General features: G+C 35.7%; 1 protein-coding gene across 1 annotated transcript; it reads left to right on the forward strand.

Moving 5' to 3' along the window:
• LOC109087042 (aquaporin-9) lies at positions 1–13,960 on the forward strand. Its single transcript, XM_042727614.1, has 6 exons — positions 1–246; positions 1,384–1,510; positions 4,562–4,699; positions 5,344–5,462; positions 5,790–6,007; positions 9,867–13,960. Exons 1-6 carry the CDS (start codon positions 13–15, stop codon positions 10,033–10,035), a joined length of 1,005 nt encoding a protein of 334 aa, XP_042583548.1. The 5' UTR covers positions 1–12; the 3' UTR covers positions 10,036–13,960.
• Positions 13,961–14,009: the final 49 nt, after the last annotated feature.

Below are 14,009 nucleotides of genomic sequence, written 5' to 3' on the forward strand. Positions count from 1 at the left end.
CACCGACCTGTCATGTCAGTGTGTTTAATGACATCTGAGCAGCAGGAGGGGCGGGGGAGGTTAAAGCCTAAAGACACTTCAACTCCAGCGAGATCAGCCTTCAACTGTCTGTCCGGACATCACATCTCAGCTGTCGGGGGAAGTATGGAGCTCGAAAACTTTCGAAATTTGAGGGAGAGATGCACCTTGAGGCGGGACATCATCAGAGAGTTTCTGGCGGAATTGCTAGGGACATTCGTACTAATAGTAAGTCTTTTACCTGTCAGGACTTCAAGTAAACTGAGATTAACAGTTTTGAGATTTCAATGCATTCGAATTATGATGAATATTGCAAGTTTGGTGTCATTTTTTTTTTCAACTTAATTCTTTTCATATGAGTGGTGTGGAGGTTGATATTCTTTTTTTATTTTAAAGAATATAGACGTGTGACCACATATAATTGTGGTAATAATAGCAATATGTGTGACCACATAATGATTTAGACTAAATGCACTGCATTACATGCAACACCCTCTAGTGATGTAAAGTGTCGTCTAATTTATGCTTCTTATCGATCAGTTCTAATTGCTATTTAATTGCATATGGCTGTGATTTATGCTTTGAAGGGCTTTATCTCAGTAATTACAAGGCTTTAGTCTAATTAGACAAATGCTCAACTTCTCTGGCAGTGGTTTGTGTTAGTTTTAAGTGCCTGCTTTGTTGTTGTTGTTGTTGTAAACTGTCCTCCAAAATACCATTCCAATAAATTCCAATCACAACATTTTTACTATAGCACTTGTGTAAACAAGTGAACACACTGACACACATTCAGGCTGGGTTGACTGTAAAATAAAGAAATTTGTTCTGTTCTCAGGAAAAAGGTATTTTTCATGAACGTCAGATGCTTTCATATGATTTACACAATTATTTTTAATAGACTAATCTTAAGGTTTGTACTGTACTTTTTATTGTACATTTTTACCATTCAGTGAAGTGTTTTGTTTTTTATACATTTTTAATTGTCAAGTTTGACAACTTAGAGTGAAGAGAACTATATTTTACTACAAACATTAGTACCTGAAGTTGTGAGTAATATTGCAAATCTTCTTTGACAAATTATTTAAATTAGAAATTAAAACATGAAATACACTAGATGTTTCTACAGTGTATTCTACTGGTGTTAATTACGTGAAAAGATTTTGATTCAGCATGACAGATTTTGTTGTTTGGGGTGCCGCCCTGACCATAATGGCCTGAGCATTTGAACAAACTGTCCTACTAATTAGTTTTGAATAAGTGCTTCACAACAAGAGTGCTTTTCTTATCTATTTGGCGGTAGGGTTTCTTTTTTTCAACTAATTGTCTTCCTAAATGGTCTTCTCTCTGCCCATTTCCTGTTTGCAGCTCTTCGGTTGTGGTTCAGTGGCCCAGACTATTCTTAGCAGAGAAAAACAAGGAGAAAATCTCACCATCCACTTTGGCTTTACTCTAGGGGTGATGCTAGCCGTGTACATGGCAGGAGGCGTGTCAGGTAACTGGTCTCACTGGCGAATAGAAAAGTCTAAAATACACTTGTGCTTATGTAACATGCACATGTGCTACATTTAAATAAATTTACCTGACTGTCAGTTACCTATAGTCTGCTATAAAAACAACACACACATCTAAAAGGAACTTTTAAATGATTCCAAAATGCATGAAATTGCGTTTAATAAAGAAAAGGCATTAGTCTGGGACAGCTGAGTTCAAAGCAACTTCTCATTTCAAAGGTCATATTTAGCTATCCATCAGGGCTGTTTTTCACGGTTGTTTGTGATCTTTGATCATGTTTTACAAAACATGGAATTTTCAGTCTACATGTGACACAAACCACCTACTCGCCATATGCAACACTACAATATCCATGATCTAATCAAAACTAGATAAACAGCCCAATTTATTCCTCTATTGCGGTTTATGTGTGTTTATTCTATTAAAAGCTAAATCTGGTCAAAGGAGTAAAAAGGCTAGTGAGGTAGAAAAAGTCTTCCATGCGGTAATAAGCCTTAGACAGCTGGATCAAATATATCCCATACCGAGCATTACATCTTGGGTGGATTTGCTTCAGTGCAAATTTTAGGATTACTGAACGACATAATAGAGGGTGTGGGGGGGGGGACTTGTGCTTATTGTATTTGATGCGCTCGGTTTCTCTGACATTCAAAAATATACTGTAGTGATGGACAGGGGGAGGAGGAAATAATAGGTCAGTTACATGCTCTTAAATCTTAGATAAGGCTTAGTGTCAAGTGGAGGCGTGTGTCGGGTTTGATAAATCAGACTGGACATGCATGTTTGGCCTTCATTAAGAGAATTCCTCAAGGATTATGGTGAGGAGAAGCTTTTATTATAATGTGTTATGATAATGCAGATGATTGCTGGAATTTCTTTAAAAGCTTATCATTGAAGTTGCCCTGCAGTAACACAGTGGGACACGAGACAGATATAAAACGGTACGGAGACAGTACAGAGAAGCCTAATGGTTGTAGAAAATTAACTCCAATATGTTTGAAAGCAACATACAATAAATTAAATATTGTTCTGCCATTAAGTGCGTATGCTAACCATGTACATTATGCTCTGACAGACAGCAGCATGTGCCACTACTGGAGGTGTCACAACATACCATGTCATGTTCTGTCATTTTCTGTGGCATATTCCACAATCCACATCTTCAAAAATGAAAATTCTGTCATTAATTATTCACCCTCATGCCGTTCCTAACCCGCAAGACCTTTATTCATCTTCAGAACAACAACAAAGAGATTTTGGATGAATCTGAGAGCTTTCTGACCCTCCATAGACAGCCACACAACTGACACATTCAAGGCCCAGAAAGGTAGCAAGGACATCATTAAAGTAGTCCATGTGACATAATTGGTCCACCGTAATGTTATGATGCTAATTTCTTATGTGCAAAGAAAACAAAAATAACGACCTTATTCAATAATTTTTTTCTCTTCTGTGTCTTTGACAAACATTCCTGAGAGTACCACGATGCATGCGCGAAGAATGACATGGAAAATAATTTATTTTTATCTTTTTTGTTTTTGTGTGCAAAAAAGTATTCTCGTAGCTTCATAACATTACAGTTGAACCACTGATTTCATTTTTGGGTGAACTATCCCTTAATACCATCTCCTGAATCTGATGGGCTGTTTACACCACACCATTTTCAACTAAAAACAGAAAACATCTGATGCGTTTTGGCCGTTTATGTATGCGAAAACAGCTGTGTAAACTATGATAATGCAAATTTGTGTAAAAGGTGATGTTATGTATGCACATATTATGTGTCAATGTATAGGAATGCGTATGTGTTTAGGCACATAGTGTTTCTTTACAAAGCGACATCGCCAGCTACTGGCCTGGCATACATAATACAGTGGTTTTAGTCATTTTCACAGACCTGTGTGTACAGGGTTCACTTTGACAATGTTGTCTTCTGTGTGTGTACCTTTTCAGAAACACAAAGCCTTTTACGACAATTAAAGTCATCAAAATTGTGCATTTGTGTATGAATAAGTTGGTTAGCCCAGCAGCCCACATGACTTTGATGATCTTATATGCTGTGATGATAACTACAGTATTGAACTAATGAGCTTTTCTGGAGCATATGTCCCAGGTGGAAGTCAGGTGTAGGCACTGGCCTGTTATTATAAAAGGGCTAGTTTATCCAAAAATGAAAATTCTTTCTTCATTTACTTACCCTCAAGTTGTTCCAAACTTGTATGAGCTTCTTTATTCTGTTGAAAACAAGAGAAGATATTTTGAATAATGTTGGTGACGGTAGCCATTGACTGCCATTTTTTTCCACACTATGAATGTCAGTGGCTACTGTTAACTGACTCTACACAAATACGTAATTGAAAATATACTTTCTTTTATAAAAATATATATATTTTGAATGAACAAAATTCATTCTGGTTCTTAACAAAATTGACAAAAATATTTTACCTTAACCAATCAGTTGTGTTTTAGTGTGCAATATTGTTATTATGCTTTTTAGATGATCCAAAAGACCCAAACAACATGATTGGATTCCTGCTTAATCATGGGTCAAAACTGCAATTAATCAGCTACCAAATGTTTGAGGAAACAGTAAGGTGGGTCAGGAAAGGCCATTGTTTTCCATTCTGAAGCAGTGGGGTCAGAGACAGTTCTGCAGGCCTGAGCGCTCTTATGTCAAAGCTGAGGTACTCCTAAGCCATGCAGTGATGTCTGAGGGCTAAGGCAGATTATGTCAGACCCAATTCCCATTGACTACCTCAACTAGTTGTTGCAGCCAGTGTTTATGAGGAACACTCTGGATTAAGAATGGGAAAGTGAGAGTATACTATACACCTATATAGAAATTAGAGAAAGCACATAATTGTGAGTGTGAGATTTATGATGCAGCGTGCTCTTTTGATTCTAATAGATGACAATCTATACTACAAAAAACCTCAGCATGCTTTTATGCAAACCTCAATCAATACAAAATTACCACACATTTGCTGTCATCAAAAGCTTGCAGTCTCTCAACTGGTGCATCTCATTGCAGGTGGACATGTGAACCCAGCCGTTTCTCTGGCTATGGTCGTCTTGGGGAAACTCCCATTAAAGAAATTTCCTGTCTATGTGGCAGCCCAATTTCTAGGTGCCTTTGCAGGGTCTTGTGCTGTCTTCTGTCTGTACTATGGTAAGTTTTCAGGGCACTTCTGTTTTTTTGCTTCCTGTTAATTGGCTCCTCTTATACATAAGGCAGACTTCTTTAAAGTTTGTTAAAGGTATAGCTGTTTTAGCACTGGTCACATTGATTGGACTGAAAGAGCTAATTCTTATAAATAATGTAGTGAAAAGCTTAGAAATGAATGACGCAAATGCTTACTTTCCAGTCAGTCACAACTTCAGTCACATTTCATGACATTGGTTCAGTTTTGCTTTGTAAAGTGATATTGTTTTCAGTGCAACCTGTACATACCTGTTAACATGAACAAAAAAAAGTGTTTTAGGTTTTCATGACCCTTGGCATGACACTAGGCATGCGCACAAAATACACACTCACAACTCAAACAAAACATAAACATCTGTGTCTGGTTTGGTTTGATCTTTGGTAGATTAAGATAGATGTTAGATATAACAGTAGATTGGTCAAGGTACTCCAAAAAACTAATGTTAAAGAGTAGCCTAGTTTTTCTAGATTGCATTAGTATTTTTTTTAAAACAATACATTTTATAAATTTATTTTAAATTATTTTACAATTCTACTAAACAGTCATTAAATTACTACCTATGAATTATTTTCTAAAATCATTCTCGAAAAGCTGATTCTCTTGTCCATAGGTGCCTTTGCAAATTTTGCTGATGGAAAACAAATTGTAGTTGGTGAAAATGCCACAGCAGGTATCTTTGCCTCATATCCACGTGAAGATCTCTCATTGTTAAATGGATTCATTGATCAGGTGAGTGAAACACAGTAATTGGTTTTTTAAAAGATCACATAATCTCACTAGTGACTATACAATGAAATTAAACAGCAGTGCAATGTTAATGCATGTGCTTCGGTTTATAGACTGGTGCGTTTTAAGAGGGGAATTAAAAGGTGGGAACAAATACACATAAATCATAATCATATAAATCTCAGGTGGAGAACTTTGAAAGCCCATTTCCATCTCAAGAATAAAAACAACTAGCTGGTTATAATTATAACTAACAATAACTTTCTCTCACAATTGTATTTCTTACTACAAGTTTCCAAGAAAATTTTGCTCATTAGTCTCTATTTACAGGTGATTGGCACAGGTGCCCTGGTCCTCTGTATTTTAGCCATTGTTGATAAGAAGAATATTGGGGCACCTAAAGGAATGGAGCCACTGGTTATTGGTCTGAGCATCCTGGCTATCGGTGTGTCCATGGCGCTGAACTGTGGCTATCCCATCAACCCTGCCAGAGACTTGGGACCTCGGCTCTTCACTGCTATGGCAGGATGGGGACTAGAGGTGTTCAGGTACAGGAAACCCCCTATGCATTAACATATTCTTCTTATTATTGTTTGTTCAGATTTTCTGCTTATTCCCTTCTCTGTATCATTGCTTACGCTGTAACAGGAAATTTTTAAGTGTGTACAATAACACATTGCAGCTAGAACTGTTACTATGTATCAATATGGCAAAAGAGTCAACGAGCATGTGAGAAACAGGCACACCGCCCACTAACATACCTTTTGAAACTCCAAATAGACTCTTAAGTGCAAAGGCCTATCACCATTCTTCTGACAGAGCAAATGAATTTTTTAATGCACTTGTGTGTCTCCTGCATATTAGAGCAATTTTAAAAATGTACGTGAGGCAGCCTGAATTCTCCTTGCGTGAATATATACAAAGACAAGATGCATTTTATTTGTATTAAAGAAGAAAAACCTTCTCTTTTACTGTAACTCTTTTACTATAACGCTAATTTTCTAGGTCATTTTTAAAGAGAGGGAAATTTTGAAGAAGAGTCAGATTTTGTGCACAGTTCTACACCAAAAGGATCGAATAAAGACTGATAAAGTATTGAATAAAATACTTGCCTAATATATGCAATAGAATACGGTTGTGGTTACAACCACACATTTCAGCAGTAAAACACTGTAGCCTATCTGGCATATTCCAGTTTTGCATTTTTGTTCATATGCTTTACTGCTCATATGTATTACATGGCTCTCTAAGATACTTGCTCATTCAGCAGTCAAATATTTTTGTATAATTTGTTATTCAACTAATCACATATCAGTAGCCTACTAGGCCCAGGTGAGGAAATGCTTGATCTATCTGCTTAATTTGTCTTCCAACTTGAAAACAAATTAGGGGTTACCTGAGGGCAAATGGCTCTGGTGTTATAATTGCAACAAACATTATAAACAGTGAGCATAAAGATTACTTAAGTTCAGTTCAGCAAAGCGTCTGCATGAGGTGGCAATGCATTTGTTTACAGTTACCTTTGCCAACCTGTTTGTAGAGAAGGTTCAAGGACAGAGAGCACTTGTATTCTCAGTAGCCTATAAAAGGATCAAGGGATTGAGGGAGGGAAAGAGTGCTACAGATGGGGAGCACTGGAGTGACACACTAATCACAGATTACAGTAATGAAAGCATTAGTGTCTATATAGCTAGACATCAACACGGTTGACATCGTCCACCAGTCTGACAGCTGAACAACTCAGGATACACTTGTCATGTCCTGAATTAGATTGAGAATGCCTTTAAATTCTACTTCAGCTCTAAATTTGAATTGAGGTGATAAAGAATGCAATTATGGACAATTTATGTTGAAATAAAATAAAATGAAATTCAAAGAAATGCATGCTTTCGATTAATATTTTGACCCAAAATTTTCAGACATAAATTCTTTAGATATAACCTTAGATATAAATTCTCAAAATGCAAAATTCCACCTGTAAAAATGTGCATTTATTTAAATATATTTGGACAATTTGTGCAATATTTGGTCACTTAAAAAACTTAAAGATGTCTGAATGTCATTGTATGAAATTGAAAATATAAAAAAGAGTGGCATCTGCATCTTTATAAAGAATTAATAAAATGATCAAAAGTGACAGTGAACACATTTCCAATCAGTTTTGTCATCATATGAACATAAAAGCTTTATTATTTTTACTGCATTTGTTCAAATAAATGCAGCCTTGGTGAGGATAAGAGATGTTAAAAAACAGACCCATATATATATATATATATATATATATATATAATATATATATATATATATATATATATATATATATATATATATATATATATATATATATATATATATATATATATATATGACAACACATACAGCAGGTAAAATGCAGTGCCATTTTTGTTTTCTTTGAAACAATTGTACATGCTTATTCCAGGTCTTTTTGAAGCTCTTCACAAGTGATCCTTGGCTCTTAAAAAAACTCTGCTGATAATTCTTTTCACTCCTCTGTCAGAAATCTTGCGAGGAGCACCTGGTCATGGCCAGTTTATGGTGAAATGTTGTTCTTTCCACTTCGAGATTATGGCACCAACAGTGTTCACTGGAACATTCAGAAGTATAGAAATTCCTCTGTAACCAATGCCAGCAGTATGTTTTGCAACAATAAGGTTGCAAAGGTCTTGAGAAAGCCCTTTGCTTTTACCCATCATGAAATGTTTCTTGTGTGGCACGTTGGTCATGAGACACCTTTTTATCCACCTGTTTCCCGGGGGTGCTTCTGTAAAAAAGAACGTGGGTACAACTTCCGGTGAGGTGGTGGAAGTAGTATATATCAATGGTATTTTATGGTATGACGCTACCCTCTCATTAACTGATTTGCTCCCCACTATGCTCTGCTCACACGCTCTGATAATACTGAATAAAAATAATATGTTGATTTTTAATATTAATATATTTTCTTTCATTAAAAGTCTTAAAAGTCTTAAAATAATTTCAGTTTCGGCCCAGAATTTTTATTTCGTTGCATCCCTAGTACTTTGTGTACTAATTTTATCAACGAACAGTCTTAGACTAAAGATTTTAAGTGAAGGCTACTGTGAAGCATCATATGCAGAACATGAATGACACACAGTAAATATTTCAGTTTAGTGCATTTATTATTTAATTAATAATATCACGATACAATAAACAATTTCCGTGCCCTTAATTGTCCTTACTTTACTGATCTTCCACAAAAGTGCTGCTGCATGACTACAAGAGTGTCCTGGCCCTGCAATACATGATGCTATCGGTCACTGTGTTAGCACCCAAGCCTTATGATGTGAGGCTTGTGTGCTTGTGTGATATGATGTTATGAAGTGTAGGCTCTGGATCGGTTCAGTGTCTGCTTTCAGAATCATAAGGTCGTTTCCGAAATTCCTTAAATAACACCCGACCAAATTTATCACTGTGTAGATACTGATACGCCTCTGAGCTTTTCAAATTGTTCATCACCTTATCATCACAGGCTAAGATACTGAATCTACAAAATAGCTAAAAATGCTACCGTACGTGATACGAGGCCATACTCCCAACCATCTACTGCGGAGGGTAAAGGTACTGTTATTTCACCCTTTTTAAGTTTGTTGAAGTTGTGTTCCCACATTGTTAGCAAGTTTGGATCACTAAATCTTGAATGACTGATTGTCAACTGTTGAATGAATGAGTGTCACGTCCCACTTGTTTACTTCGAACCAGAAACTCACACTTTTGACGTAAAGCCTAATGGGGCGTAGGAAACTTGTGGATAAGCCGTCAGTTGGGACTGAACCAACTAATATTAATTTCCAGTAACAAGGGACAGGATTGCTTTTCTCATTACTGATAGATTTCATCTGGTGTCTTGGCTTTCCATGCTTTTTTGCACCTCCCTTTCTTCATGTGTTCAATACTTTTTCCCTGTCATTCTACTTTATTACACAGAACTTAAGTTCTGAACTGATTTGTTTTGCTTTCTTTGTATGTATGGATTACTTGGATTGTTACCAACATCTGGTGAAAATTTCATGTTAACAGCACCTTTAGAAATATATTTACTGAAAAAAATGGTGATGTGTTCAATAATTATTTTACCCGCTGTATATATGCACACTATTGTTGAAAACTTTGGGTCTGTTTTATGTAAGTACATGTATATATACATAAACAAAACAACTTAAAAGTGATCTGTTCTTGTCCATTTGGTTGTTGTAATCAACATCAAATTTTATGAAACTTGTGTGACTGTGTTGAATTTTCTTTGAATTTCAGTAAATGCTTCTTCCTGTCATTCGAGTTCAAGAATTCTATTATAATTGAAATTTTTGTTGAAAATACATTCAGAATTTTGCCCAGTCCTGATTTGATTCTCATCTGTGTCTTCAGGGCTGGAAATGGCTGGTGGTGGGTTCCAGTGGTCGGGCCGATGGTGGGCGGTGTGGCCGGGGCAGTGATCTACTTCCTGATGATTGAGCTGCATCACCCTGAGCTTGAGAAAAACCTTGAAGATGACAACAGCATCAAAGATAAATATGAACTGAACACCGTGAATTAGAAAGAGAGGGAAAGTATAGTATCTTTTCCTTCACCATAGACCTCAAACAAGAAGCACTGTTATTTCTACATACTCTCCTTCTCTGATTTTTCCTCTAGATCTCTTTTCTGAGTCTTTTGCCAAGTCAGTTCATGAAACCAAGCAGCTATGAAAGACAGCAAGTGTTAACTAGATAGTAAAGTTCGTAGAATGTTGAGTCTGTTTTGCACAAAAGGAGATCATTTGAAGAATGTTGGTAACCGAACAGTTGACGGTAGCCATTGACTTCCATAATATTTTTATTATTTACCAATATTGTTCAAAACTTCTTTTGTGCTCAACAGAAGAAAGAAACTCATACAAAAGACAGAATTTTCATTTGTGTGTGAACTATCCCTAGGGGGAGATAAAATAAACAGTTCTGACTGCGCTGATCTGCACAACTATATCTGACCTGATTTAATCATTATCACTGTCTGACCATCAACATCAGCTCACTGAGTCCACTGAGTTTATGCATACATACGCCCTCCGTTTCTGCTAACTAGACTGTAGTATGTTCATCAGCCAACCATTCCATGAAACAACACAACTGCAACATGCTGCATGGGTTCAAATATATAAAGTTGATTAGAATTTAGAAATTTATCAGCAGCATTATCTTAAAGAAGAATTAAGATTTACATTTTAATGTGGGAATCAGAAACATTTTTAACAGAAATTAAAAGAGACTAGAATTTCAATCTTTAATGACATCTATCAAGGCTGAAATGACAAGAGGTTTCTGGTTTCCATGTTTCATTGATATATTCCATAGATGTAATGATTTTTAGACTGTATGAACTATATTTTCAACCCCTTTACCCTAACCCTACCCCTCACACAAAACTTTCTGCCTTTTTAGATTTTCAAAAAACTTCATTCTGTATGATTTATAAGTTGTTTAAAAAATGTCCCCACAAGGTCAAGATGGTATGGTATTAGTATACTTGTGGTGATTTAGTCCCTATAATGTAGAGAACACCACAATACCCATAATGCAGGACCACATACAAACACAGGCGCAGATCTATCTATCTATCTATCTATCTATCTATCTATCTATCTATCTATCTATCTATCTATCTATCTATCTATCTATCTATCTATCTATCTATCTATCTATCTAAGGTGTTGCTATGCTGTTGCTAGGGTACCCAGAGAGGTTGCTAGGGTGTTGCCTTGTGGTTGCTAGGGTACTCAGCGTGGTTGCCATTGTGTTACAAGCATGTTGTTAGCATGATTAGCAAGTTACAAGCTTGTCTCTAGAATGATTAGCATGTTGGTAGCATAATTAACAAGTTATTAGCATGTTGTTAGCACATTTTCTAGCATGCTAGCAAATAACTAGCATGTTGTTAGCATGATTAGCAAATTACTAGCATGTTGTTAGCATGTTTCTATGCTATCCAGCTAAAACCAGTTGATTCAGTAAAAAAACAACTAAGACCAAACTGACCTGCTAAAAAAGTGGTCAAGACCACTTTAAAACCAGCTTGGGAGACCAGCCCAAGCAGTCAATCAGTTTAGGCTGGTTTTAGCTGTTTTCAGCCCCTCGATGAAAGTCTATAGGATTTTAGGTGGCTTTGATGGTCTGTTTTACAAAAACCGTAAGCTGGATACTTTAGAAAAGAGTTTGTTGGTTGTAGCTTTAAAAGTCTAGGAGGAGATACACTTTAAAATTTGGTCTCAGAAGAAGAAGAAGAAGAAGAAGAAGTTTAAACAGGATTTCAGTAACTTAATTATCTATAATTCTAGCGTTTTCAAGTTCTTCAAGTAGTAGTTTACTTCCAGAACAAAAAAATTACAGATAATATACTCACCCCCATGTCATCCAAGATTTTCGTGTCTTTCTTTCTTCAGTCGTAAAGAAATTGTTTTTTGAGAAAAACATTTCAGGATTTCTCTCCATATAATGGACTTCTATGGTGCCCCCGAGTTTGAACTTCCAAAATGGCGTTTAAATGCAGCTTCAAAGGGCTCTAAACGATCCCAGCTGAGAAAGAAGGGTCTTATCTAGTGAAATTATTGCTTATTAAAAAAATAAATAAAAATAGACAATTTATATACTTTTTAACCTCAAACACTCTTGTCTATCCTTGCGTTAACTCTGTTTTTTTCTGGTTAAAGACAGTTAGGGTATGTCGAAAAACTCCCATCTCATTTTCTCCTCCAACTTCAAAATTGTCCTACATCGCTGCAGAAGGACTGACCCAGTGTTTACAAAGTGAGCATGCAAAGAAGATCAAACGCCCTTTACAAAAAAAAAAAAAAAAAAAAAAACAAAACGGTATAACAGCGATGTAGGAGGATTTTGAAGTTGGAGGAGAAAATGAAATGGGAATTTTTAGACCTACCCTAACTGTCTTGAACTGGAAAAAACAGTTCACGAGCTAGACAAGACGAGCGTTTGTGGTTAAAAAGTATATGAATTGTAAATTTTTTTTTTAAATAACCAATCATTACACTAGATAAGTCCTTTCTTCCTTGGCTGGGATCGTTTAGAGCCATCTGAAGCTGCATTTAAACTGCATTTTGGAAGTTCAACTCGGGGGCACCAGAAGTCCATTATACGGAGAGAAATCCTGAAATATTTTGCTCAAAAAACATAATTTCTCTACGACTGAAGAAAGAAAGACATGAACATCTTAGATGACAAGGGGGTGAGTACATTATCTGCACATTTTTGTTCTGGAAGTGAACTACTCCTTTAACAAGTTTAACTTTTTCAAAGATCACAATTCATTCTATCTATTTTATGTAAAGCATCCACAGTTTAGGAGTATTTATCATCAACACCACTGCCAGTAAAAGGTTACAGGTGCTAACAGATCCTCCATATAAACAACTCTGGAATGTATATGGAGATAATCATAATTTTCAACTGGTTTCTCAGGTTTCCTTTAGTGTTTCTTAAGATATAGTCAATGCAGGTTGTCTAGCCTCAGCCAGAGAGAGTTAAACCACTCCAGCATTGCACCTATATTTTTCTTTCATTCGTCTAATCCTACTACTTCTTTTTATCATGTTAACTTTCACAGACATCTGACAACCCTATAGCTTGCCATAAGCAGATGTTCTTCTCTCACTAAAATGAGGGGAAGGGGTCATTTACTGTCCACTCTATTTAATCAAAGATAAACAGGCCTCCTTGCCTGTAACCGGTTAAGTTAGGACGAATCAATACAACACATGAATAGATGAGCTACTAACTACATGCATAACTGCTGATAAGGTAGGGCTGCACAATTAATTGAATTTCTAATTGTGATTACAATTATGGATGCCACAATTACGTAATCGTTCAAAGCGGCAATTAATTGTTTAAAGTCCACTTATGTTATTCTGTGTGTTTAGGATGTGTTTTATTCTTTCTACAGGTTATCTTAAGGGTTTTTCCATTGTTTTAATTTCAGTTTTAGCAAAAATGAATTTGCAACGAACTATTACATGAAATCTCAAGAAGAAATAAATGTGTATTTATGCTATACAATGTGTCAAAATGTTCAAGAAAATAATTGCATCACAACTTATAGTAACAGTATTGTGTATAACATCACATTTCAGACTTAGCAAAGCTTAATGTGATGTTTTTTAGGTATTTCATAACTGTTGTTTGTGAAATAAAATTGTTTAATATGTGTATTTTCCTATTTTTAAGAACATTATTATAGTAATTTATTTACTGGCACTTAAATGAAATAATATCAGTTGTTTGTACACTTCAAAGAGATATTTCAATATCTTTGTCTTTTTATCCTGTTATTTCAGGTTCAGATTTTTTTACTTATTCTCTCATTAATGAAACTTTTTGAGATTAAATTACTGCATTCAAAATGTTGAAGATAGTATTGTCATTCTGCTAATGTAGACCTAATATAATAAAATAAACACACTGTTATACATATCTCATGTCTGTTTTCCTGTGAATGAGGATTTAGAGCAGAGCACCCCCT

This window comes from Cyprinus carpio, chromosome B7 (assembly GCF_018340385.1).
Source record: "Cyprinus carpio isolate SPL01 chromosome B7, ASM1834038v1, whole genome shotgun sequence".
Lineage (NCBI taxonomy): Eukaryota > Metazoa > Chordata > Actinopteri > Cypriniformes > Cyprinidae > Cyprinus > Cyprinus carpio.

Coding starts and splice junctions, on each gene's coding strand:
- LOC109087042 (XM_042727614.1), top strand. CDS start 13: ATGTCAGTGTGTTTAATGACATCTGAGCAGCAGGAGGGGCGGGGGAGG. Junction 1,511..4,561: donor CATGGCAGGAGGCGTGTCAG/GTAACTGGTCTC, acceptor ATCTCATTGCAG/GTGGACATGTGAACCCAGCC. Junction 6,008..9,866: donor TGGGGACTAGAGGTGTTCAG/GTACAGGAAACC, acceptor CTGTGTCTTCAG/GGCTGGAAATGGCTGGTGGT.